At 40.1% G+C, this 23,927-nt stretch overlaps 2 protein-coding genes across 6 annotated transcripts; one reads left to right on the top strand and one right to left on the bottom strand.

The window, feature by feature from the left end:
* Positions 1-2,836: 2,836 nt before the first annotated feature.
* On the top strand, positions 2,837-14,334 carry LOC121189239 (NACHT, LRR and PYD domains-containing protein 12-like). Of its 5 annotated transcripts, XM_041049188.1 has the most exons (12): positions 2,837-3,036; positions 4,799-4,943; positions 5,984-6,082; positions 6,981-7,155; positions 7,429-9,229; positions 9,570-9,746; positions 10,605-10,781; positions 10,893-11,066; positions 11,652-11,825; positions 12,369-12,542; positions 12,730-12,903; positions 13,082-14,334. In XM_041049188.1, the coding sequence occupies exons 3-12, from the start codon at positions 6,053-6,055 to the stop codon at positions 13,098-13,100; spliced, it is 3,075 nt and encodes a 1,024-aa protein (XP_040905122.1). In that variant the 5' UTR covers positions 2,837-3,036; positions 4,799-4,943; positions 5,984-6,052; the 3' UTR covers positions 13,101-14,334. The 5 variants fall into 5 exon arrangements, with proteins under 5 accessions (XP_040905122.1, XP_040905114.1, XP_040905107.1 ...); XM_041049180.1 differs by lacking the exon at positions 5,984-6,082 and having other exon boundaries at positions 6,920-7,155; positions 12,369-12,394; positions 12,759-12,903; XM_041049173.1 differs by lacking the exon at positions 5,984-6,082 and having other exon boundaries at positions 6,920-7,155.
* A 156-nt stretch (positions 14,335-14,490) lies between these two features.
* On the bottom strand, positions 14,491-23,820 carry samhd1 (SAM domain and HD domain 1). Its single transcript, XM_041058651.1, has 16 exons — positions 23,528-23,820; positions 23,285-23,351; positions 22,980-23,052; positions 22,231-22,391; positions 21,602-21,717; positions 21,374-21,444; positions 20,206-20,364; positions 19,557-19,657; positions 18,513-18,621; positions 18,329-18,420; positions 18,105-18,220; positions 17,723-17,862; positions 17,253-17,348; positions 17,011-17,115; positions 16,701-16,838; positions 14,491-15,951 (listed from the first exon to the last, which is right to left on the bottom strand). Exons 1-16 carry the CDS (start codon positions 23,706-23,708, stop codon positions 15,823-15,825), a joined length of 1,854 nt encoding a protein of 617 aa, XP_040914585.1. The 5' UTR covers positions 23,709-23,820; the 3' UTR covers positions 14,491-15,822.
* Between the last annotated feature and the right edge of the window lie 107 nt (positions 23,821-23,927).

The raw sequence follows: 23,927 nt of genomic DNA, 5'->3' as shown, positions 1-23,927 counted from the left end.
TTATGACAAATCTGAAAGTATACTAAAGTGTGCATTAAACTAGTTAATGACAGAAATCTGGATGCAGCACGCCTGTCGACAGCAGCATGCCACACAAGTCAGTCACTGAATGAGCTGTTAAAACTCTTTTTATAGCTGATTTTTTTGGTGTGTTTCAGGCCTGAGATATGGAGAGGGACTCCTTTGCAAGCAAAATGGGAATAATTTCAGTTTTTGTGAGGTATCATAAATGAGAGACAAATAAAGAGAAAACAAAACAAAAACACACCTTTCTGTCAATCAGCGCAACTGATGGGAAGAGGCAAACACACTGAGAGGCATGTGGGAGGGGGGGAGGGGGTGAGTCAGGAGAGGGAAAAGAAAGGGAGGGAGAGGGGCTTTGGAATAGCTTTCCGCCAGAAAGGCAAGTGCAGCAGCAGCGGGGTGAAGGAGGGGTGCAGGGTCGAGGGAAGAGGCACCTTGCAACAGCTGGTCTCAATTATCCGTGGAGGAGCTGCTGAGCGTACAGCAGCATGTATGTATGAGTGTGTGTGTGTGTGTGTGTGTGTGTCAGGTTGAGGCATCACAGGGGGAGGGCTGAGACCACTGGCGCCAGGAGGGGAGCAACAGGTCAGGGAGGATGAAGATTATAAAAATACTAGCAGGCAGTTGGCCTTGGTCCTGCACAGTGTGAGTGTGTGTGGTGGATATTCCTTGCCTGCCTCAGTGCCACAGGATGTGGAAGAGTGTGTGTGTGTGAGTGTGTGTGTGTGCGTGTGTGTGTGTGTGTGCCCACAGTGCATCAGGGCAGTGTGTTTCTGCATACATCCTGTGAGATAACCTTCCTGGTTGAATAACAAGGGCTCATCCCGCGCTTTTATTAATCAAAGTTGTCTCAGTAGTTCAGATGATTTAAATATATAACCTGAAGCACAGTGATTTTTCCAGAAGTTATGTTTTTATAGAATATTTGGAGATTAATTAGAGTTTTTGACAGTGAACCAGTGAAACAAATGCAGAAATTAAATCCTTATTTTCATTTTTAAGTTCACTCTGCCACAGCACTGAGCAAATGTCTGCTTTATTCTCATATAAAGTACTTCAGGTTATGATGAATACATGTCCTATATCCTCATTGTAAGGGATATATTGTAACATAAACTGATCAGTTAATGTGATTTGTGATCCTGGGCTGTGTAAATAAAATCTGCCTCGTGACTTAATCTTGAAAGGGGTTCAGTAGCTCCCTCAGTACCTGGATGTACATAAAGTGGGTTGGGACAAATGAGTGTATGATGACCTCTGGTGTTCAACAAGTCTTACTGCATGAGGACGTAGGTACAATGTGTTTACATCCTCTCTCAACCCTCTCATTCAGTTTACATAATTAAATGTCTTGAAATTACAACACTGTTTTCAGGATGGAATGTAACTACGCACATTTATTTATTTTGACATACTTGTACGAGAATTTAAATGTCATGTTACATTAAATATTGTAAATGCACTGTTTTTTTACATAACTGCATTTGTCTGATACGATTCAGATTATGATTTTGCAAACACATCATCTGTTCATGTTATGATATTTGTTATACTTAAAGTGAAAATAAGAAAAATATTAGTTTTGATACTTCAAATATTTATGTACTTATATTTATGTGCTTATGTACTTTTATTTAAAGACTGAATGCAGGAGTTTTACCTTTACAAAGTTCTGTAACAAGATTTATTTGTACTTTTTACAGTGTAGTTCTGAGATTGTTGCTTAAGTAAAGCCCCTGTATGCTTCCTCCACTTCTGGTCATTTGTAAAGGGGAACCAGAGTTTGATGACCCCTCTCATAAAGTCAGGATAGATTAGGAAATGTTTGAAGCGCTGTAGGTTACTTTCTTGTCTTATTTTTAACATTAATTATTGGACAATATAAGTAGCAACTTTTAGAAAAAAAAACTGGCCTACAGACTCTAAACATAAATTAAACTAAACAATATCAAAACTGAAAAAATCGCAATCACCAAGAATCATGTTAAAGCTCATATCTTTAAGTGGCACTGAGAACTATTCAGTTAAAATCCACGAAATACACTGGCTGTTGTTCGGCTGTTTAGTTTGGCATGGAAAACAATACCAGGAAATAAAAACTGCAGGAAGAGACTGGCTCACGAGGGTGAGAGAGTGACTTCGCATTTCCAAGTTAGCGGTCACATTTCCGCAAACGAACGGGAGCTCTCTAAATTTAGGGACTACTGCTAAAATTAGAGCGCGCATGTACTCTCAACTTTACGGTATATGAGTGGACAAGGCGTGCGCCTCACCTGCCAAATATTGTAGCGGTGGCAAATAGCACCTGGGCATATCATGCCACACCATAGGGACGTGGAACCACAGAAAACAACTGACCTCGCAGCTGCTTTATTTCACGCCCTCAGAATCAGAACTGCTTTAAATGACAGATTTAAACTGTCAGTGCAGGTGCTGCAAAATCACGAATACTAATCCACCTCTCAGCACAGTAAGGCTCATTAGTTGATTTTTGATGTCTTTAAAGTATTAGTAAATGATCTATTAACTCTTAAGAAAGCGATTAATTAGGGTTTACAAACCCTTTATAAAAGGGTCAAGACCATTGTGTATAATATCACATAATATATATGCATATGTCCACGTATGTACACATATGTATTAAATAATACCAATAATACGTAGTGTATCTGGGACTTTAGGGGGCGAGAGCTCATGACACAATGTAAGGAAGTGTAATTTCACTTTACCGTAAATATCAGAATTCATGCGCACTCTTAGGGGTTTGTAACTGGGTAGGTTCTAACTGGGTAAGTACGACAGTAGCCTGCCGTCCTTCAACCAGTCACCATAAAAGAAAACAAGAAGTAAGACAGCGTGACTCTTACTGCTTAAGATGGATTGAAAGGGAATGAGAACTGGAATAAACTCAACTCAAGGTTAAGTCATTAAAGCTGACTACTTCTTATGCAAACGAGTAAGTTATGGATTGACGGATGAAAGTGTGGATAAAAAGTCCTTGGCCAATGGCAGGTAAGTGAATAGGCATGGCCGGGGGGGCCGGGGGGGATGGGGGGGAGGGGGGTCGGGCGGTGTTATGGTAGGCCCTTCTGCAGAATATAAAAGTTATTAAACTATATGTTGTTATCAAATTCTTGGAATGGGGGGTTAGATCAGCTAATAAGATGTAATGTCATGAATGCAACACGAAATGTTAACTGGCTGCCAGCTGTGTGTAAAACTCAGTGGCAACTGAAGCCATTTGGAAAAGCAGATTAAAAAAACCCCTAAGATTATAAAAGGGACATTTTATATCTTCTCTTGTAGTAAAAGGACTCAGACTTCACCACTACCTATAACATCCTACTGTAAGATTAGTTTAGGTTGACTATTACTGTTGCTGAAGCTGCTGTTGTTCTATTACCGTTATTGTTGGAAAGTTTCCTACATGGCAAGATCCCTGTTTACAGTAAGGAGTGCTGATGCCACCGTCTTCCGTGCATTAAGACCGAAACTATACTTTCTTTGTGTGTGTGTGAATCATCACATGCCGTTCCTTCTCACAGTGTAGGCAACTACTGTTACATCATCCTAGTCCACACAGGCACACTGTACTCTTTGCCTCGTCATGTCACACATGCCATAACAGGAGGCAGGAGGTTCACATCTTTTTTTCTCCAAATCTGTCTTGATAAAAATACACGCCTGAAAAGTTTATTATAAGAAACTGAACCTTTGTGGTAATTTTTTGTGTTTAAACCAAGCCCTATGACTTTCAAACGAGAAATATTAACTGTTACTTCATACAAAGGCTCTGGCCCAGGGGACCCCTTGATATCTCTGACCCCTGGGCCTGCGTCTGACAGGCTTGTTCTGTAGTCCATTCATCAGTATTAGTCGCAGACCGTTGCTAAAGCAATTTAAATGTAAGTGATGAGGGACAAAATCCACAGTCCTTACTTACAGACTTTCTGTCTTTTCAGTACAAATTCCGTCTTTGTTGCTCGGTCCCTCCACTGTAGCTCTGCATGGAAACACTCTCTGTGGAAGCACAAAGAAGGAAGCTCATATTAAAAACAATAACTCTGGAAGATTCCCTCTTGATTTGACTACATCAGACTGCTAAAGCCTCTCGTTAACTCAGCCCCCCGTCCCTTATATTGAACGTACCTTTGGGAGGGATGTCTTTGCAGACATTATGAACACAAGGAACAATTTCAGTAACCCAAAACTTGATTACTAAAACATGGCAATTTCATTTATATCAAGATTTGGGGCGTCTGGTCATTTTATTTTCATTCATAGTTTTGTATGTAAAATCTAAGAAAAAGTGTCCATCACAGCTTCTCAGAGTCCAAAGTGACATCTTCAAATAACTGGATTTTGTCTGAAAGTCCAACAGTCCAAAACCCCAAAATAGCCAGTTTGCCATTGTAGAAGACTACCAGCAAATAATCGATTGGTGAAGTTGGAACCATAACAATGAATGAATTATCAAAAATCTTGTCAAGCTTTATGAAAACAACAACAACAGATGAATATGTGAATTAATATAATTTAATGATTCAATACTTTTACAATTACAGGGTTTACCTATACATTTCCCCATTACTTTTCCAGTTTGTAACTAACCTTAGCTTATTACATTGTTGGGCAGCATTATTATGAACACCAGTAACAGCGGTTTTAAGAAAATAGGTCTAATCAAAAAGTAAATGCATACAGCAAATTAGTCACCATTGCCACAGCATTGGATCACACTGTTTTCCTTGTCTGATGTGTGCTCTTGTTACAGACTTACCTGTTAGATCAAAGATGAGTATCCATGGGAAGGAGGAGGAGGAGGGCAGAGCGAAGTCGCCAGCGTCCATCTGTCTGTCCGACAATTCCAAAGACATTCCTCTTACCTTCCGTAAAGAACCTGGAACATTCAGCACAAAGTAAGAGTTCTCCTTGTTCTCTTATCTCTGTGGAATTCAGAATCAGAATCAGAATCACAAAATCTTTATTAAATTAAAATAAAAAATTAAAATTATTTTGTTATGGACTCCCAATTGAAAATGGTCTGTCTCATTCTCTGGGAGTATTATCTAGGAAAAAGAGTGGTGAATAAACTATTCTATGTGTAATAGTTTTCAAGATAAGATAGAAATCTTGTAAAAAAAATTGTACAAAATCACACTTTTAAAGGAAAGAGGAAAGAAATTCCCCAGTACTATACGTACATGTGCAACTTCTTTCTCCAGTCCTAAAGAGGACTACAGTCCTGCTCTGCAGTCTCATAGAAGCCTTCGCCAGCAATAAACACTGACTAAGAACTGCGTGTGTGTTCAGGTGTGCAAGACCCTGTTAACAAGTGTCTAGTAAAAGTCACAACACAGCAGCACGTGGTGGCACATGCCTGTACAGCATACCTGGGCAAACTACGGCCCGCGGGCCACACCTGGCCCGCATCCGGCCAATCATAAATTAGAATATAAATGAAAAAAAATTCATGCCCTGCCTGCAATCCAACTGTGTTGCTTTTATTTTGAAAAGCCAAAAGCGTGACGTTTTACGTATGGATGCACATGGCCTGCCAGCCATAGTTTGCCCAGGTCTGCCGTGTAGGCTGGTTAGCTGGTTGTTGGCAAAGTTGCCACAAGGTGGGGTAAACAGCCTGCAGGTACAGTTTGAACAGAGAGTGAGAAACCATCACCAGTCTCTGCTTCAGATGGGTAGAGTTGGTGTGAGCCAGACTGGTTTGTTGACCAGTTATATCCAGTTGTCAACATGACTCACATGCTTGAAGAAAGTACATGGAAAGTTTCCCTCTCATTATACCTGCTGTTGATACTCTGCTGCGTTGGCTAAATCAGTCAGTGAAGTCGGCTGGAATGTGGTTACCACCCTTTTCTTAGCCCGGGGAGTGTACACCTCAGTATTCAGTCTGGACATGTCTGTTGTTAAGTGACAATTGTGTTAAATCTGCTTTTGCCAGCCGTCGATTACAAAAACTGGAACAACTAGAGAGCACCTTCCAGAGTGAAAGGAGCTGCTCTATTCTTACATGAGGCTGATGTATCTCTACATCTTTAAAGTGAGTTATAGTTCAAATACTATACGACAGACAGAACACTTAGTTCTCATTTAGTATAACTCAGTTTACTGACACGCAAACACACACTTGCGAATTGACGAGCAAAATGACGTGCTCTCTCTCTTCTTGTCCATAATTCCACAAAGCTAACTGCATTGTGAATGTGTGTTTTGTCAGTAGAAAGGACAGGAAGCAGCACATTTCCAGCAGCAGTGCAGAAAACTTGAACTTTCATCATTTTTGACTTTCCAATGTTGCATCATAGATGGCTCTTGAGGCAGGGGAAACCCTGCTGTGAATGCATATTGCATCAGCGTCTTTTTTAAGGAAATAACAATCTAAATTGTTTTGACAGGATGTTGTACTACTGTATGACTTTACCATTGTGATACAGACAAAGAAGAAAAGGTGTATGATAGCACCATTAGTTTCTCCACCAGCCTCCTTAAATCCTCTACAGGCATGACTGACTTCAATGTAGATATTAGTTCAGTTGCTCCACTGCAACTTATTAGTATTTATAGACACAATAATTGCTGTGATCATCTGATACTATCTGGAGTCTGTAGATATTTAAAGAACTGAACCCAATCAGTTTATACTCCATGCTGGTTTTACTGGTTTTATGAGAAAAAATATTCCAAAAATATTCCAATCTTGGATTTCCATAATTCAGTTTATCCATGATTGTTGACATGGTAAAGTGCTGATTATTTAAACATGTTCTCCCTGCATTGTGGAATTTGACTATATACCCAGTATTGCCAAAAATGTTTTTGTTAACACCAATAATCAAAAAGTTTTGAGTTAAAACGAAAAATGCCTTCATCTTAACAGAGACAGGAAAAGGACTAGTGGTGTTATCAAAGAACAACTGCCGTGCTGTGCTTTGTCCCAGGAGGTCCTGAGGGATCCAGTCTCCACCAGCAGTGGACATTGCTTCTGCAAGCAATGCGCTGAATCATGCTGGGAACTATGTGATTCAACAGGAGATATCTCAAGTCCCCAGAGTGGTAAACGCCTCAGAAAAAGTCTTGAACTGCAAACACTCAGTCAAACCAGCACTGAACCCTGTAGGTATCTACACAGAACGTTTTGTGATCCTGCAGTTGACTTTTTCATTATTTCTTACGTATAATATGCAGCATGTTTTGCACATTTAAAATGTCTCAGTATTTCAGAAAATACAAAACTTATTCACCAGAATGGCAAGTTCACTGTGAAACTAACTAGTAACAACATAGCAATTTCACTTTACACTTTAAGTTACAGCCAAACCGCTAATTCTTTTCAGGACAAACAGTATATTTCTCTAATTTTATTCATTTTTCCTCCTTATGTTTCAGTGACTGACAGTCTGCAGGATGTTTTTGACAATCATAGGATCAGACTTAGAAAGAGATATGAATTAGCAATAGAAGGAACTGCCGAAGCAGGATCTCGAACCCACCTGAACAGGATCTACACTGAGCTCTATATTACTGAGGGACAATGTGAAGGAGTTAATGTCCAACATGAGGTGTGGCAACTCGAGACAATGTCCAAAATGGAAACCCTGCAGGACACTCCGATCAAATGCCATGACATCTTTAAGGCTTTATCTGGCCAAAAGAGATTCATTAGAGTGGTTCTGACGAATGGCATTGCTGGCATCGGAAAAACCTTCTCAGTGCAGAAGTTTACTCTGGACTGGGCAGAGGGCTTGGAAAATCAAGATATCAGCCTTGTGATTCTGCTTTCGTTTCGGGAGCTGAACTTGATCAAGGAGAAGCAGTACAGTCTTCTCAGGCTGCTGCATGATTTTGATCCAACATTGCACATGGTCACAGCAGAAGAGCTTGTTGTGTGTAAGGTTTTGTTAATCTTTGATGGCCTGGACGAAAGCAGACTTGTTTTGGATTTCCAGAACGATGAGTTTGTGTCAGATGTCAAGCAGACATCATCAATCAATGTGCTGTTGACAAACCTCATCAAGGGGAATCTACTTCCTTCAGCTCTCCTTTGGATAACTTCAAGACCTGCAGCAGCCAATCAGATCCCGCCTTCTTATGTTGATAGGGTAACGGAAGTACGAGGATTCACTGACACTCAGAAGGAGGAGTACTTCAGGAGGAGATTCACTGAGGAGACAGTGTCAAGCAGAATCATCTCCCACATCAAGGCATCCAGGAGCCTCTACATTATGTGTCACATCCCAGTTTTCTGTTGGATCACCGCTACAGTTCTGGAGCATATGTTGACTACAGACCAAAAAGAGCTTCCCAAGACACTGACTGACATGTACTCACACTTTCTGCTGGTTCAGACCAAGAGGAGGACCCAGAAGTATAAAAGGGGGCATGAAATGATCCAACAGGAGCCAATGCAGACTGACAGGGAAGTCCTTGTCAAGTTGGGGAAACTTGCATTTCAACATCTCGAAAAAGGGAACATCATGTTCTACCAAGAGGACTTGGAGCGATGTGGTCTTGATGTCAGAGAGGCCTTAGTTTTCTCAGGACTGTGCACAGAGATCTTCAAAAGAGAGCGTGTACTCTTTCAGAAAGTGATATACTGCTTTGTTCATTTAAGTATTCAGGAGTTTCTTGCCGCTGTCTACATGGTCCACTGTTACTTGAACGAGAACATAGAAGTACTGGCGACATTTCTGGGAGAAAACTGGGAAACAAACAGCAGTGACCCAGGTCTGGATAGCTTCCTCAGCAGAGTTGTGGAAAAATCTCTCAACAGTGGAAATGGCCACCTGGATCTCTTTGTTCGCTTCCTTCATGGTCTGTTATTGGAGTCCAACCATCATCTCTTAGGAGGTCTGCTGGGCTGGATAGCTTGCAGTCCAGAAAGCATCCAGAGAGCAATAAACAACCTGAAGAAGATGAATGCTTATGATATCTCTCCTGACAGAAGCATCAATGTCTTTCACTGTTTGATGGAGATGAATGACCACTCAGTACATCAGGAGATCCAAGAGTACCTGCAGTCAGAGAACAGATCAGAGAAGAAACTCACTAAGACTCACTGCTCAGCTCTTGCCTACATGCTACAGATGTCCGAAGAGGTTCTAGATGTGTTGGACCCAAAGAAGTACAACGCATCAGTCGATGGAAGACGGAGATTGCTCCCAGCTGTCAGAAACTGCAGAGATGCTCGGTTAGTCCAGATCGTGAATATCAGCAGTTTAAGGTTTACCTTAGCCATTTTTCACTAGATATCTAGTTTCTCATATAGTTATTATAAAAATGTTGCACATAATACATACAATTGCTAATTCCATTATATCACTAATGAGAAATTTGAGCTGCAATTGAAAGGTCTGAAAGGGGAATCAAGTGGAAATTTGAATTGATTATTTCATCACAAACTGGAGAAATTTGCATCTCAGTTATAACTGGCTAAATAAATTCTAATTCTAACAGTTGATTGTGTTTATAGCTGTGTGTAGCAACATATCTTAGCAGTCAGCAGTAATACATTAAAAATTTATGTGCAGGCTCTCTGGTTGTGGACTCTCTGAGTGGCATTGTGAAGTTCTGTCTTCAGCTCTGATGTCCAACCCCTCCCATCTGCAAAAGCTGGATCTGAGTGAAAATGACTACCTGCTGGATTCAGGAGTGAAGCTACTGTCTGTCGGACTGGAGAGTCCAAACTGCAGACTAGAGACACTAAGGTTAGACAGCTCTGTGCTACTTTACAATGAGTCTTCTTCTCCTCTTCCTGTCTCCTCTTTGATATAGGTTCAAAATCTCTAACTGTTCTCTGCAAATGAAAATTCCTGTGCTGTGAGCTGGGGCTAGCTCAACACATTAATTCTTGCTGTGCTGTTTGGGTTATACTCAAAACTAGGTTGTACAACATTCTGTCCAATTACATTGGAAATCAAAAGTGTTTATAGTTGTTCAAATGAAATGAAAAGCCAACCGTCATAATGGATTTTCATAATCTGCTGTATAAATGGGCAAATCTGTTGGACCTACCCCCTTTAGAAGATGAATATGAAAACAAACATGTACATCATTCTGCACAATAAACCTCAAACATCACTCAAAAGAAAAACTAAATTTTTTTACTTTAACAAGTGCATTCTGTCAAGATAAATAATCAAAATAAAAAAAGTTAAACTTAGGTTCATTCATTTAATGCCACTGCAAAATTAGGCTGATCTGACATTTGGTAGCTCAGACGGAACGTGACATAACCACCGACAGGAAGAAAGAGAGAGTGAAACAGAGAAAGGAGAGCAGATATATGAACAGAAAGAGAAACATGAAATTGAAAACACAAGTTTCTTTTGATTTTTATTTCAAATTAAACTTACCAGTCACTGCAGGGGTGGGGAATCGACTGGATGATTGGTCCTTATCAGATGACATTTTTGCGGGCCAGTAGCCAACAGTGTTGACTGGTACCGGGTCATGGCTGGGTTGTTGAGAGTCACTGGATATGAACAAAGCAATGGTGAGCAACAGATTTAGACCCAAAGAGATCTGATCTAACTATGTGCTTTGTCCTCCTTTGCCTTTCTTAGGTTGAGGAACTGCAGTTTGTCGGAAAGTTGTTGTGATTCTTTGTCATCAGCCCTGAAGTCCTCCTCATCCTGTCTGCGAGAACTGGACCTAAGTAACAACAACTATTTGAAGGATTCAGGCGTGAAGCTTCTGTCTGTTGGACTGGAGAGTCCACACTGTAGACTGGAGACTCTGAGGTCAGACAATCTTTTATTAACTTTTTGCAGAGACTGAGCATGCAAGTTTTATACAATTCCATAAAATGCCTATAGCTCTAAATAGATAATGAAACATTCTTTATACTCTAGAGTGAGTTGCTGCAGACTATCGGAGAGCTGCTGCGCACATCTGGCCTCAGCTATCAAGTCCAACCCCTCCCACATGAGAGAGGTGGACCTGAGTAAAAACAAACTGAAGGATTTAGGAGTAAGTCTGATGTCTGCTGCACTGAAGAGCCCTCAATGCAGACTAAAGAGTCTGAGGTGAGTTCACTCCTGTAGCTCATATATCTTTAATAAGGAAAATATTTGTTTTTGCATACTAATGGTGGCTAGAAGGTGTAATGAACAAAAGGAAAGTACAAATTCTATTTTGCGTAGACTTAAGTAGTCTTTTAACTGACTCTATAGGCTTTCGTACACTATTATGTGGAGCAATGCAATAAAGTTTTTATTGTACCATTAATATAAGTAGTAGTACAATTGTAGATTGTTCCATCGAACCATTCCTTCAAACTTCCAGGGTGTTCCTCACCCTGTGTGAGGTAGAGCAAAGGATAACTTTGCAAGCTTAGTTCTGTAGGAACAAGTACAGCCATGTAATCTTTGACACTTGCAGTCTTCAAGGCTGCCAGGGTAGAATGAGACAATCAGTTTACATACAATATGAGAAGGGCTTGGTTGGCCTGTCCTGATTTCAGTTCATGAAATTTTAAGTACACTGCTCCATAGGAACAGGTCTATAGAGCCAGTTAGAGGACACTGTCTGAATTCATTGAACAAGGGTTGAAAACAAATGTGTGTTTTCAGTAAAGCATATCAGATTTAATGTTAATCCCACACTTACAGGCTTGATAGATGTGGGCTGACGGAGAACTGCTGTACTTCTTTGGCCTCAGTTCTGAAGTCCAACCCTTGCAGCCTGAGAGAGTTGGAACTGAGTTACAACGACCTGCAGGATTCAGGAGTGATGCTGCTGTGTGCAGGACTGGAGAGTCCACATTGTAGACTAGAAGCTCTGAGGTTAGTCAACATGTTTTCAATTTTACAATAACATTAATATAAAATTAACAATTTTGATAGATGTATAGGTTAATAGTATTGCAATTCATGGTGACTTATATAATGACAAAGACTATTCTCTATTTAATCACATTTACTGTTATCATTCTTATTAACATCTGAAACTGTCCCAGTTTTGTAACCAGGAAATGAGAGTAATTAACACTTACCCTATGATGTTCTGAGGAGCTGATGAGCACAACATAATTAACACCTGTTTAGATGCAAATTCACAATTTTTATTTCTTTATTAAAGCCACGAGACCCTGCAGTGTCACATCAAATAAAAACTGAGGCTGACAGATATACATATTCAGTATTTTTGATATTAAATCTTGGTGTCTTGAGTATACTTTTTTACTGTGGGTTTCAATAAAACCTGGCTATGCAAAGTGCACTGTAGTGGTGAACCTGTGGTTATATGGTTGAAGAGATTATTTAGCGTTTTTTCTTGTTGCATGTGGATGTTTTAAACTGTTGTTACTTTCTGATTCTTTTATTTAGATTGAGAAGCTGCTGGTTGTCAGAGAGTTGCTGTCCTTCTCTAGCTTCAGCTTTAATGTCAAACCCCTCCAGTCTGAGAGAACTTGACTTAAGTGAAAATGATCTCCATGATTCAGGAGTGAATCTGCTGTCTACTGGATTGGAGAGTCCACATTGTAGATTAGAGACTCTGAGGTAAGGAATCTCTTTTTTCCTCTGTGTGTAGCTTACTTGAGCAAACAGCCTGAATGAGCATAGGTAGTTATGGAAATCTGGAAATCAAATGACTTTTGGAGAAACTGGGAAAAAAATAATTTACCAAGATGCTTCACTGACACAGTAGGTGTACTAAATGTCACAAGATTGTCACTAATCTCTACAGGTTGATAAACTGTCGGGTCACGGATGAAGGCTGTGCTTTTCTGGCATCAGCTCTGAAGTCCAACTCATCCTATCTGAGAGAGCTGGACCTGAGTAAAAACAGCCTGCAGGAATCAGGAGTGAAGCTGCTGTCTGGTGTCCTGGAGAGTTCACACTATAGACTGGAGACTCTCAGGTAAACCTGAAAACTTTATAAAATGGCTGCTTTGACCAGTGAACATCTGAGGAGCTAATGGTGACTTTAGGATTGCACAAAAAGCAGAGAGGAAAAAAATAGCACACAATCAGATCAGAAGCTTAAAGTGACATTGTGCTTGATTTAATCTGTAGATGATTTTTGTTCATCCCTGCAGGACGGAAGAAGCTTTGTAAACGTGGAGCACTTTCATGTGACTGAAATGCATCCGTCATGACGTGTTGCTGACTCTGGGGCTGCTACAATCCCCGCACCACTGTGTCTTACCTGCAGTCACGAGATTTGTTATGTATTTCTAAACATTTCTTCAGAAGCCAGAAGGCTATTTTGATTTTATACTGACTGCATTTTGGTTTAGAGGATTTTTTTTATCATAGTTAACCGTTCTTCCTATTTGTAGAGTACTTGTTTACCTGAAAGACCCTTGCAGGAGCCTTGTCTATTATTGTTCTATGGCAGAAGGTTGTAATGGCTGTGTTCCTGAAACCATATCTGTTCATTAGTTTGGGATAAAACATCTTCATAGGCATTTTAGCGCTAACTGTATAATAGCTGACAAAACCGACATAAATTCTGCTGAAAAATTTATTTAAAATGTTTGTATATAGTCAGTTTATAAAACTCCTTTTCAGTGCTTTTTCAGTTATAATGTGTAAACCTGCTGGGTGAATAGAATGCTTAATGAACATAATTATGTTGCCAGGTCTTCTCAGAGTTAAAGGGAATAGTAGAAAAAAAGCAGTGTTCATTTGACAGATAATAAAAGTCTGTCTGTGATACGTGACGTTAGAGCCAATGGCTGGTCAGCTTAGTTTTGCACAAACTCTTGAAACAAAGGGAAACAGCTTGCCTGTTCCTGTTCTACAGTAACTCCACTACTGGTAACACTTTGTTATTTCACTGGTTTTTACCTTATGTCTACAGATTTTATTTATTTGTTTTTAAGCAAACTTATTTATATCTTCCCAGGTCTGCTATATTTTGAATAAGGCAGTCAGAGATTCACAGAAAGCCCTGTGTTTTACCCATGCCCTGGCCAATGTGCTGCAAAGTCTTGTTTCCACAGGACAATAGTAAACTTTTTTCAACAAAAACATGTGCAATACTTTGTCAAGTAATCCACTTCTGCTTACACTCTCTATGCTGTCTAGACTGTCTGTACCATACCCATACTGTGTACAGTGGTTCAGTATTGTATATACTGCTAACACTGTGTATACTGTCATTTTGTCTATAGTATTTATTTTCTACAGTAAATCTTGAGTCTTTATATTTTTGTTTTTTGTAAATCCTGGGTGAATCTGTCTCTTTGCTGCTGTGACGGATGCAAATTGTGGGACTAAAAAAAATGTGTATCTCATCTTAACTTAGATTAATATTTTTGTACATTTTAATAAAGTGAGCTAAGCCTTACAATTGCTGTCATGATTCATTGGAAGTAGTTCTGTAACTGCATATTAAAACCTTAACAATCCAACTCAGCTGAAGCTGAAACAGCTATGCCATAAAGAAAGCACTGAATGACACTGATCCTATTTAAAACAGTTTAATATTCAGTGATTGTTGCCTCGTCTTCACATCTTGATTATTGTAATTCTTTATACACTTGGTATCAGGCTGCCAGTGGTACTTGGTGTGGAGGAAGTACTCAGATGTTTTGCTTAGGTAAAAGTAGCAATACCACAGTGAAGAAATTGTAAAGTCCTGCTTTCAATATGCTACTCAAGTGAAATTACAAGTATTAGCAGCAAAACATAATGGAAACCAAAATTTGAAAAATATACATTATGCAGAATGGCCCATTTCAGAATAATGTATATTTTGTTGGAGGCCTAAAAATGCCATTAGGGGACAAGATGAACCTCCTATATAACATTAATATCTAGACTAAACTGTCTGCATAATGCCCTCTGGTGTTCAACAAGTTTACCTACATGAGGACACAACTGAGAGAAAGTGTTTTATTTTCAAACTTTTTTCAAATCTTTTCAACAAGAATAAGGTGTACAGGATCTCTGGAAGTTTTACCTTTACATTGTTTCAAAAATGTTTTTTTTGCACAATCCACCACTAGAAAACAACCGATTTGTACGAGGGTAGTTTGATGAGGCTGCGTAACATTTTGGTAAGAGGTATCAAAAAATTATTTAAGATTCAGCACGTTTCTATAAAATGAAGGCAGCCATTGATGAGATGTGCTACTAGCGCAAGAACAATAAATAAGGGACTACATAACACTCAAAAAAAAAAAAAAGAAAAAATATATTAAAAGTAATATCAAACCAATTTTTCAAATAACTCCACAAGTAAAAACAAACAGTCACTTTTGGTGACTTTTGATTAGATGTACTTCTTTTGAAAGCTTGACATTTTTAAACAATCCCTCACGCCCCCAAAAAAACCTAAGTGAAATCTGAATAAAACAATGCCCTGAAACCCATCACCTATATACGCTGTAAAAACACACTGCCCTGAAATATAATGTGCGCATATTCGGTTTCAGAGTAAAGCATTTTCATTGACCTTGATTTATTGTTCATAATTCAAATACATGATAATCTATTGCTAAAGCACATGCTGTAATTAAAAATGTGACACCCGTACCTCCAAATGAGTCTGAAATAAAAACCTGATTAAAATGATCGAACAAAGATTTTGAAAGATGTATAAGATTGAAGAATGCGCCATTTTTGTTAAAACCCTGAGTAAAGCCCTTGAACCTGCAGTGTATACTCTTCTTTGATACCTAGAAAATTATTTCTTTCTCGTGTAAAATCCGATTAATTTTCAGCTTTGCTGTGCTCATCAACACACTCACCTCGTTCAAAAAATATAATTTTCACACAACAATGTCTCATCTACCAAATGTGTAACAGAAGGACATCTGCTCTCTTCTTCTTATCTAAAAAGCCGAGCTTTGGCTTTGTTTATTTCTTTGGAGCTACTATCTTCACCATTCCCGTCCTCATTGTAGTCTGACCAGCTGGGTTTCAGAGGAGTCAACTCAGGTGCTATTATGTCTCCATCCTGTGCATGTGTGAATAAAAACATAAGATACTGGTATTAACAAGACAGTGTAAACAGCACACAGCACCATTAATGATGCCGGGCACAACACTGCAGTAACTCCTAATCCTGGCTCAGCAAAGAACCCTGGGGCTCAACGTAATTCTTCCTTTCCAGCCCAATAATGCATGTGGACTGGAGGGGAAATTGATAGAGCAAACTGCCAGCAGTTACACAGCAACACAATCACACTATCATCAACACTATCAGTTTGAGTGGTGTTTCTGTCCACCTGGTGGATATAAGTCCAACATTCACTCTCCTTTATCTCTCAGGGAAACATCTATCTCTTTAGATGCTCCACCATCTACTTGCGGTGTCTACTTATAGTGTTTTTTTTTTTTTTTAGAGTTTGTTCTCTTAAAACAGCTGCCTGCTGCTACGAGAGCAGTGAGAACCGAACGAACAAAAAATGTAAAGCCGTGGACCAGACAGCTAAACAATAAGATGAAACTCACTATAAAGCTCTGTAAAGCCGAGGGAAGTGTAGATTTAGGTGATAATGTTCTGTCAGTTCAGTGTGCTACAAATGAATAATATAAATACTTGCTTATTATATTACTCCACAGTGTTACTTGCCCTCTACAGTTGCCTTACCTTTTGTTTTTCATTCTCAAAAGTTACTCCAGTTGGAGGAAGAAGCCCATATTTAAAAACCAACATTGCTAGTGCATATAGCCGCACAGTTCACTGTAGCAGATAAATATTACCTGAGGCTTTGAGAAGTTCCTGTCCATGCACCACTGGACAAAGTGCTTCTTGGCAGCCTCCAGACTTTTATCATCTGTCTTCTTGCAGTAGACTCTGATCAGCTGCTCAGCAAAGTGCTCTGGAAGAAGTTTTGACACCTGACAAGAGTAACAGCAACTTTACTGTGAGCCTCAAATGAAAATAGGCGCAGTGACAAAGAGATTCTATGCATTTAGAAGAACATGTAAGGAACATACAACCATTAAAATATGTTGGTAACTCAAATAAAAGAAATAAAGATTAAGACTTGAATTTCATGGCAGTTCTAACCTGGTTCTTGCGTATCTGGATGGCTGTAGTTAGGTCCTCCTTGCAATAGAAACGCACATGGTTGATGGGGTTCTTTTCCTTCATCCCATAGTCCAAAACAATAACCTGACGGAGAAAGGGATGCTTTTAGATCTACAAGTGCAGTGGGTCACAAAGGAGAAGGCAATAACCTACATATCAAACGCTGTCAAATCAAATCAGCATCACTAAAAGAAAAACAAGTAATTAGATTACAAACTCACACTAACTACAAAGTCCTCTGGCTGCAGATTGACATCCTGGGCACCACTCTGAGGGATGGACTGGGCCAAATCTGCCTCCCAACTTCGAAGCATATCCTGAGATGGAGGAGTCAAGACATGATATTTAAAATATATACAGCCAAAAGATGCCCAATATTTTATTATTCCAGCTTCTCAAACATGAGGTTTTGATGCTTCTCCTTGTTTTATACCATAGTGAATTGAATTTCTTTGGTTTTAGGATTGTTGACTGGACAAAACAAGCAACAGGGAAAGATCTAGGAGAATACTAAGGACATTTTTCACTTTTTTCCCCAACTAAATGATTCTAATCATTAACTGATTATTCATATCATATAAAACACTGCAATAATAAATGGAGCCATCATATTTACTTCTTACTTACTTTACAGCCAAAATTATTTGCCAAGTAGGTGTGTATATAGGCATATAAAGACACAAACACACACCTTGTTGACATTCAAAGGTTTGTCTGCCTGGGTTTGCCCCAGACACTTGTACAGGCGTCGACAGACGATGTTGTGCAGGATCTGTCTCGGTTCAGCCAGCTCTTCAGAGGATGAGTGGAGTATTTCTTCAAACACACAATCTGCAGGACACAACAGAAATCAATAAATCACCATATACTCAATACAGACAAAAAACAGAGTCACAAAAACAAGGAGGGTAAAAATAGTGCAATGAAAGTGGTAATTAGTGCAAAATATATGGAAGACAAAGAAGAACTCTCCTTTGAACATGTTTTTCATTCTTTTTCACTTTTTTTCAACTGGGTTTAAAACAAGGGTTGAAATGGTTTGTGCATTCAGTTATCAGTTATCATCTACACACCTGTCAGCTTGGTGTAGGCCACCATGTCATCTATGGCTGTGGAGAGAGTGAACATCCTCCCTCCTGAGCCTTTAATCTGGATGTGTGGATCTGCTTTTAAGAAGGCCTCGGTGACCCTGGTTAAACACACCAAACATATTATCACTTCTGAGAATTTCACTGCATATCATGCAATAGAGACAAAGCAAACCAAACAAGCCACATCAGAGCAGTTAGGTACTCACATGGTCTCTATGATGTTGCCCACTTTGTGCTGGTAAGCTCTTCTGTGGAGACAGTTCCTTGTATGGAACATGTCATACAGATTACCCACCTCCTGTTAAAAGAATAAACTGTTTATAGTCACAACTTATCATCTAAATAGACGGATATTTTAAAAGCTGATCAAAAAGCAGACAAAGCCTGCACCTTGTCTCTAGTACAGATGAGCTTCTGTCCGTCCACCTCACACACCCTGGCAAACTTTAGGAAGCGGCGATAGTCAAAGTTGTCCTGGATGCCCAGGTGGTAGCAGTCCCTGGGAACAAATATGGAAATATTAGGGATGCACTGAAATGAAAATTCTTGGCCGAAACCGAAAATGAGGAAACCAAAGCCGAAAACCGAAACACCGAAAGAAATTACTATGCCAACTATTGGTACCATTGCATTTATGGTTATGACTGTGTGCTAACCTCACTAAAATTGCAAGGCATTGCAATTACATAAATTAATATGAATTCTTCCAAGAATAAATCAATTTAGATTGTAAAATTGTAGAACATTGTAGAAGATTGTAAATTTAAACATGTTCTCTCATAAAAACACAAAGTGCATATAAGTGCATTTTAAAAATTTTGCTGTAGGCCTACAACATAATAGTGTATCAAAACAAAGATTGCCATAGCCCATATGTTAACCATAGGCCTTTAACAACAACAAATGCACCAAGAGTTGCAGCGCTTTAAGTTAAGTTTTAAACTTCCTTGCCTTTTCGAGAACGTCCGCCACAGACGGAGTGGGCGTGCTCGGAGGGATTTTCCTTTTCTGCGCTGCATTCCTCTCATATTCAGCACAGCGATCGAGATGTTTGGATTTCAGGTGATAAATTAAACCCGAAGTGGAGAAATTCTTTGCAGATGCACCTCCTCTTCAAATTTCGACATTACATGTTTAGCAAATCGCTATCCGTGTGTCTTTCTCAGATTTACTGAAACACGTCCACCCCGCGGACACGTTGGCCTTTCCACACACGCTCGTACTGGCCGCGGTTTTCGCTTGCGTCATCACAACATCCGGTTTCGGCTGTGTTGTTTCTGTGATAAAAGTTTTCGGAAACCGAAAATGCACTTTTGGGCCATTTTTGGCCGAAAATTTTCGCTGGCTGAATATTCGGTGCGTCCCTAGTAAATATGTTGATATATGTTATTAAGGAATATTCAATCTATGATTTGAAAAATCCATCAACCTTACCTGGCAAAGTAGTCCCACTTATCCACATCAATGCCATTCCTCTTGTTGGCCACGATTTCATAGAGGAAGGACTTGTCTTTCGGACGGCCTCTATATGGCCACTGTGGAGATGAGTGACAACAGCAGAGCCAGAATCAGCTGTGTGTATACATAATAAAGGATTTCACTTGAACTGTCCCTTCTGATCATTCCTGTTTGTCTTTACACTGCGGATGATTGATATATTCGAGTTAGATATAACAAATGAATGAAAGGAAGACATGCAGAGGAGGAAAGGAAACCAAAGATTTGCCCTCCTCCTTCACAGAGCCTATTTTTGGTTTTACAACAACAATGTGTGACCCTTGTTCTAATATCGATTCTAGAGCGTTTCCTGGTTTTGTCAAAGGAGACCTGCAAAAGCTGAAGATGTGGTGCCTGTGTGTGTTTGACCAGTCTGTGGTGATCAACCCTGAAAACCCCATCTTTGAAGTTGCTGAACCTTTTTTTGCCCCGTGGAACAACCATACAGGAACTAAAGTCCATGCTTTCTCTGGTCAAAACGCAGGTTTAGTTCCCAAGTTCCTCAAAAGTTTTTTGGTCCCCCCCGGGGAAGTCACTGCCATGGAAATGCCCTAAATTATGCTTCTGACTGATCTCAGTTAATTACCTTCTGGGTTTCAGCAGCCTTAGTCTCCAGTGGTCCAGCAATCTGTTCCTTGATAAAGTCGAGGTCCTCAGGCAGCACCAGGCCGTGCTGCTCCATCACCGGCTTCAAGTCATTGTCAGCAACCAGGTAGTCAAACATGGCTAAAGAGGCGGTCTCATGCTGCAAAATACACAGACTCATTTCTTAGCACGGGGACTTGTGCACAATTCAATTCACAATTCGAAAATGAAAGCAAAATGACTCATTACTCAAACAGAGTGAGTTTATCTCAGCTAAAACATTACAGGCTACAAAGGTCACTGCTTATTGGTCACGTTTGCCAGACAGCAGGTCTGTGGTCATAGCTTACATAATGACCGTGTGCTTAATAGTTCTTATCAGGGATCTTTATCATTCTGAACGCTGCAACCACTATTTACTACGGTCATGCTTACAAATCAAGTGACATTAACTGCTTTGTACAGCAGCCTTGTTTTACAGTGAATTCAACTGTGCCAGTTAAAAAGATTCTGTAAAACAAATCTGTTTATTGCTGTTACTTCATGTCATCTGGTAGAGCAGGTTTTGTAGAACTATAGAAGTTAACTTATGACTATAAGTTATATATGTTAGATAAAACCACTCAAGCTTTAACAATCCCCACAGTGGGACTATGGGAGGGCTCAAGGTCTTTACCAGTTTTGTTTCAAAAATAGCCACTCCAAAGGCTGTCTACTTTTTCCAAACAGCAGTCATAACAAGTTGTTCCTTTTTTTTTTTTTTAAACTTTAAACAGCATTGAGGTTTATGAGCAAACAAACTGGCCTGAGACGCCGACAACTCAGGTGATATGCACCTCTGGGAAAGCATGCTGTTCTTTTGGACCCAAGGGTTGTGCCAAATAGTTTTCAGAAGAATCATCACAGTCTCAGCAACACAGAACATGTCAGCAACACATGAATTTAGTTAGTCAGAGGAAATCAAACAGCTGATGACACTGCATTTAGGCACTGAGAAAAACTGGATGTAGATAATTTGCCTCGGCAACTAGCAACTAATGTGTTGTCTTAGCAGAGCAATGTGCTGAAAAATGATATACTGTATATGTGACTGTGTGTCTCCCTAAACTGCTGGTTTTGTTATACTCTTATGGCAAAAGACAAGGGAAGTCTAAATCACAGTGTCTTACCTTCCAGGTAATTTCTGGACGTGCCTTGGGGAGGAACATCCCATCAAACATATGAGAAAATGGCCCATGTCCTGATGGGAACGAATGCATTAAAAAAAAAAAAGATTCTCTAGTGTGTGAACTTTCTACTAAGTTACCTATTTCCCTTCTGGAAAATAGAAGATAATAAACACACTTTCACTTTCATTCTCACTAAAACCTGTGTGTAAGAATCTGCGAACCACTCACCCAGGTCATGACAGAGCCCAGCGATCTGTACACAAAGGATGTCTCTGCGCGAGATGAGGAGTTCTGGCTGCTTCACATTCAGTGTTTGTACAAGTCGTCCCGCCAAGTAACCGACCCTGATTGCAATCAAAGTGAACATCGGTTAAATGGACTGGGGAAAAAAAAAATGAAATAAAGGAAGGTGAAAGAAAGAACTTTTTCATCCTGCAGTCATTTCACATCAGCTGAAATATCGCAGCCTTCCACCTACACTCATGCACTTCATTTCCTGCCACAGAAATCCTTGTAGAAAATGTCGCCACATTTCTCATAGTTACATTGCCAGCAATCATTTTTCTAGCACTCACGATGATTGCTCTTGTGCGGCCTGGTCTGATGGGTGTGAAACTAAAGTTGTAGCATTATAAATATAGCATTATGACATGCAGTACAGGCCACATGTAATTCCCAGTCAAATTATTCATGAGAGAAAACACTGTAATTCGTATCAGTGAGGCAGGGTTTTATTATACTTGCGTTTGTCACTTTGACTATGATTTTAGTGCTTTATATGTGTATTTAATAAACAAAGCAATGGTGACCCATTGTAAGCCCAAATCAATAAACACCGTATCTAACTGAGGACATACCCAATCGAGTGTTCAAAGCGGTTGTGCGATGCTCCAGGGAAAACAAAGTAGGTCCCTCCAAGCTGCTTTATGTTTCGCAGTCTCTGGAACTGAGGTGTGTCTATGATTTTGATGAGAAGTGGGTGTAACTCCACATGCCCATGGATTGGATCATTAAACACCTGGCAGAAGACAGGACAACAAATGGCTATGAAAACACAAAGGAGACTTGCTGCACCGTTTGTAATCGGTGCAGTTGAGCAAGTGTGTTAGTATGCACTGTCCCTTTGTCTAATCTCGGTGTGGCGGGGTGTTTTCAAACCCTTTTTCCACTGCAACACGCAGATGGAAACACACTGTAATAAATAAATAAACAACTTAACAAGCAAAAGTTACAAAGGTCATTGCAAAATAAAAAGAAAATGCAAAATAAAAGGTTTAAAACAAGGGAAATAGAAACGAGTAGGTAAGAACCTGGAGGGTGCAAAATGAACTACAATCAGGAAACATTATATGATAAAAGGGTGATTTGTAAAGTGATTTAAAAGAGGAAGAGCAGGTCTCCTCTTGCAGATTGTTCCAGTGTATCTGAACCCTAACATAAAAGCCTCAGTCACCCCAGGTCCTCAGCACTGACTCACTTTGATCTGTGGACTGGGAACAACAGAATGGAACTAAGGAAGTGTGTTATGTGATTCACACTCCCATCCTTGTTATGTCTGTCTTATCTCTATAGCCTTGAGAGTTCAGCATTGTGATGCCTTTGTTACCTTGTTTGGCTCAGCCTCTATTTGCCACAGCTTCCCAAGGCTGTGAAGTATCTTCAGACGGTCACCAAGGCACCTAGATGGTGTGAAGTAGAAAAGTGGAGAATGAAATGGGTGGAAAAGCTGAAGAAAAGTGAAGTGTGAAACATCAAAGCAGCTCCCTAAAGAGGACCATTGTGATCTTGCTGTTCTTTGATACTATTTTTAGGGCTACAACTTCAGGGGAAAGAGGATTTGGTCCCATTTCCTCCTGGCCAGAGGACAATTTTTAGAAACCCCACAACTCAGTTTAACACAGGCACACTTACTTTATGCCAATCTTCTCCAGATCCGCCTCTCTGAGGTACCTCAGCCCGACGCCCGTTATTTTTTGCTCTGGATAATAGAGCAGACCGTTACCGTTTTGAGATTAGCTTGTGCCACAACACACACACACAGGCGCGTTTGGTTAGCGTTAATAACGTTGAGCAGCTCTCAACTAACCTACTGCATTTAGACAAGCAGTGAGATGCAAAACCATCCATTTAAGCATTCAGACCAGCAAAACCAACCTCTAAATGCATTTTCCCATTCTCCCAGTTCTTCTCTTCGCAGGTACTGACACGTTTCCTCGACTCCCCATCGCGTGTAGTCCGAGTCCAGCGGCCGGACCAGTGACATTCTCTTCTCCGGCGTTTTGCAGCTGTCACTGTTGCTCGAATCTTCCTCTAACGGTCGCTTTCGACTCTCCATGTTGATCGGGAGAACAGGCGGTTGTTCGGGTTGGAAGTGAAGCCGATAATGTCGCCCCACGCTGACTGCGACAGCTGATCGGGTTGCCCCTGCACAGGATACACTGACGAGCGGCGAAGTTTACCCGGGATTTGAATCTCCACTGGGGGCGTCGCGCTAAACCGAGACGGCATTTCCTGTGACTGATTTTCAAAATAAAAGTCGGTTGAAACTACAGAC

This window comes from Toxotes jaculatrix, chromosome 2, assembly GCF_017976425.1.
Source record: "Toxotes jaculatrix isolate fToxJac2 chromosome 2, fToxJac2.pri, whole genome shotgun sequence".
Lineage (NCBI taxonomy): Eukaryota > Metazoa > Chordata > Actinopteri > Toxotidae > Toxotes > Toxotes jaculatrix.
The sequence above is the reverse complement of the archived record's forward strand: the minus strand, read 5'-3'. Positions and strand labels throughout refer to the sequence as shown.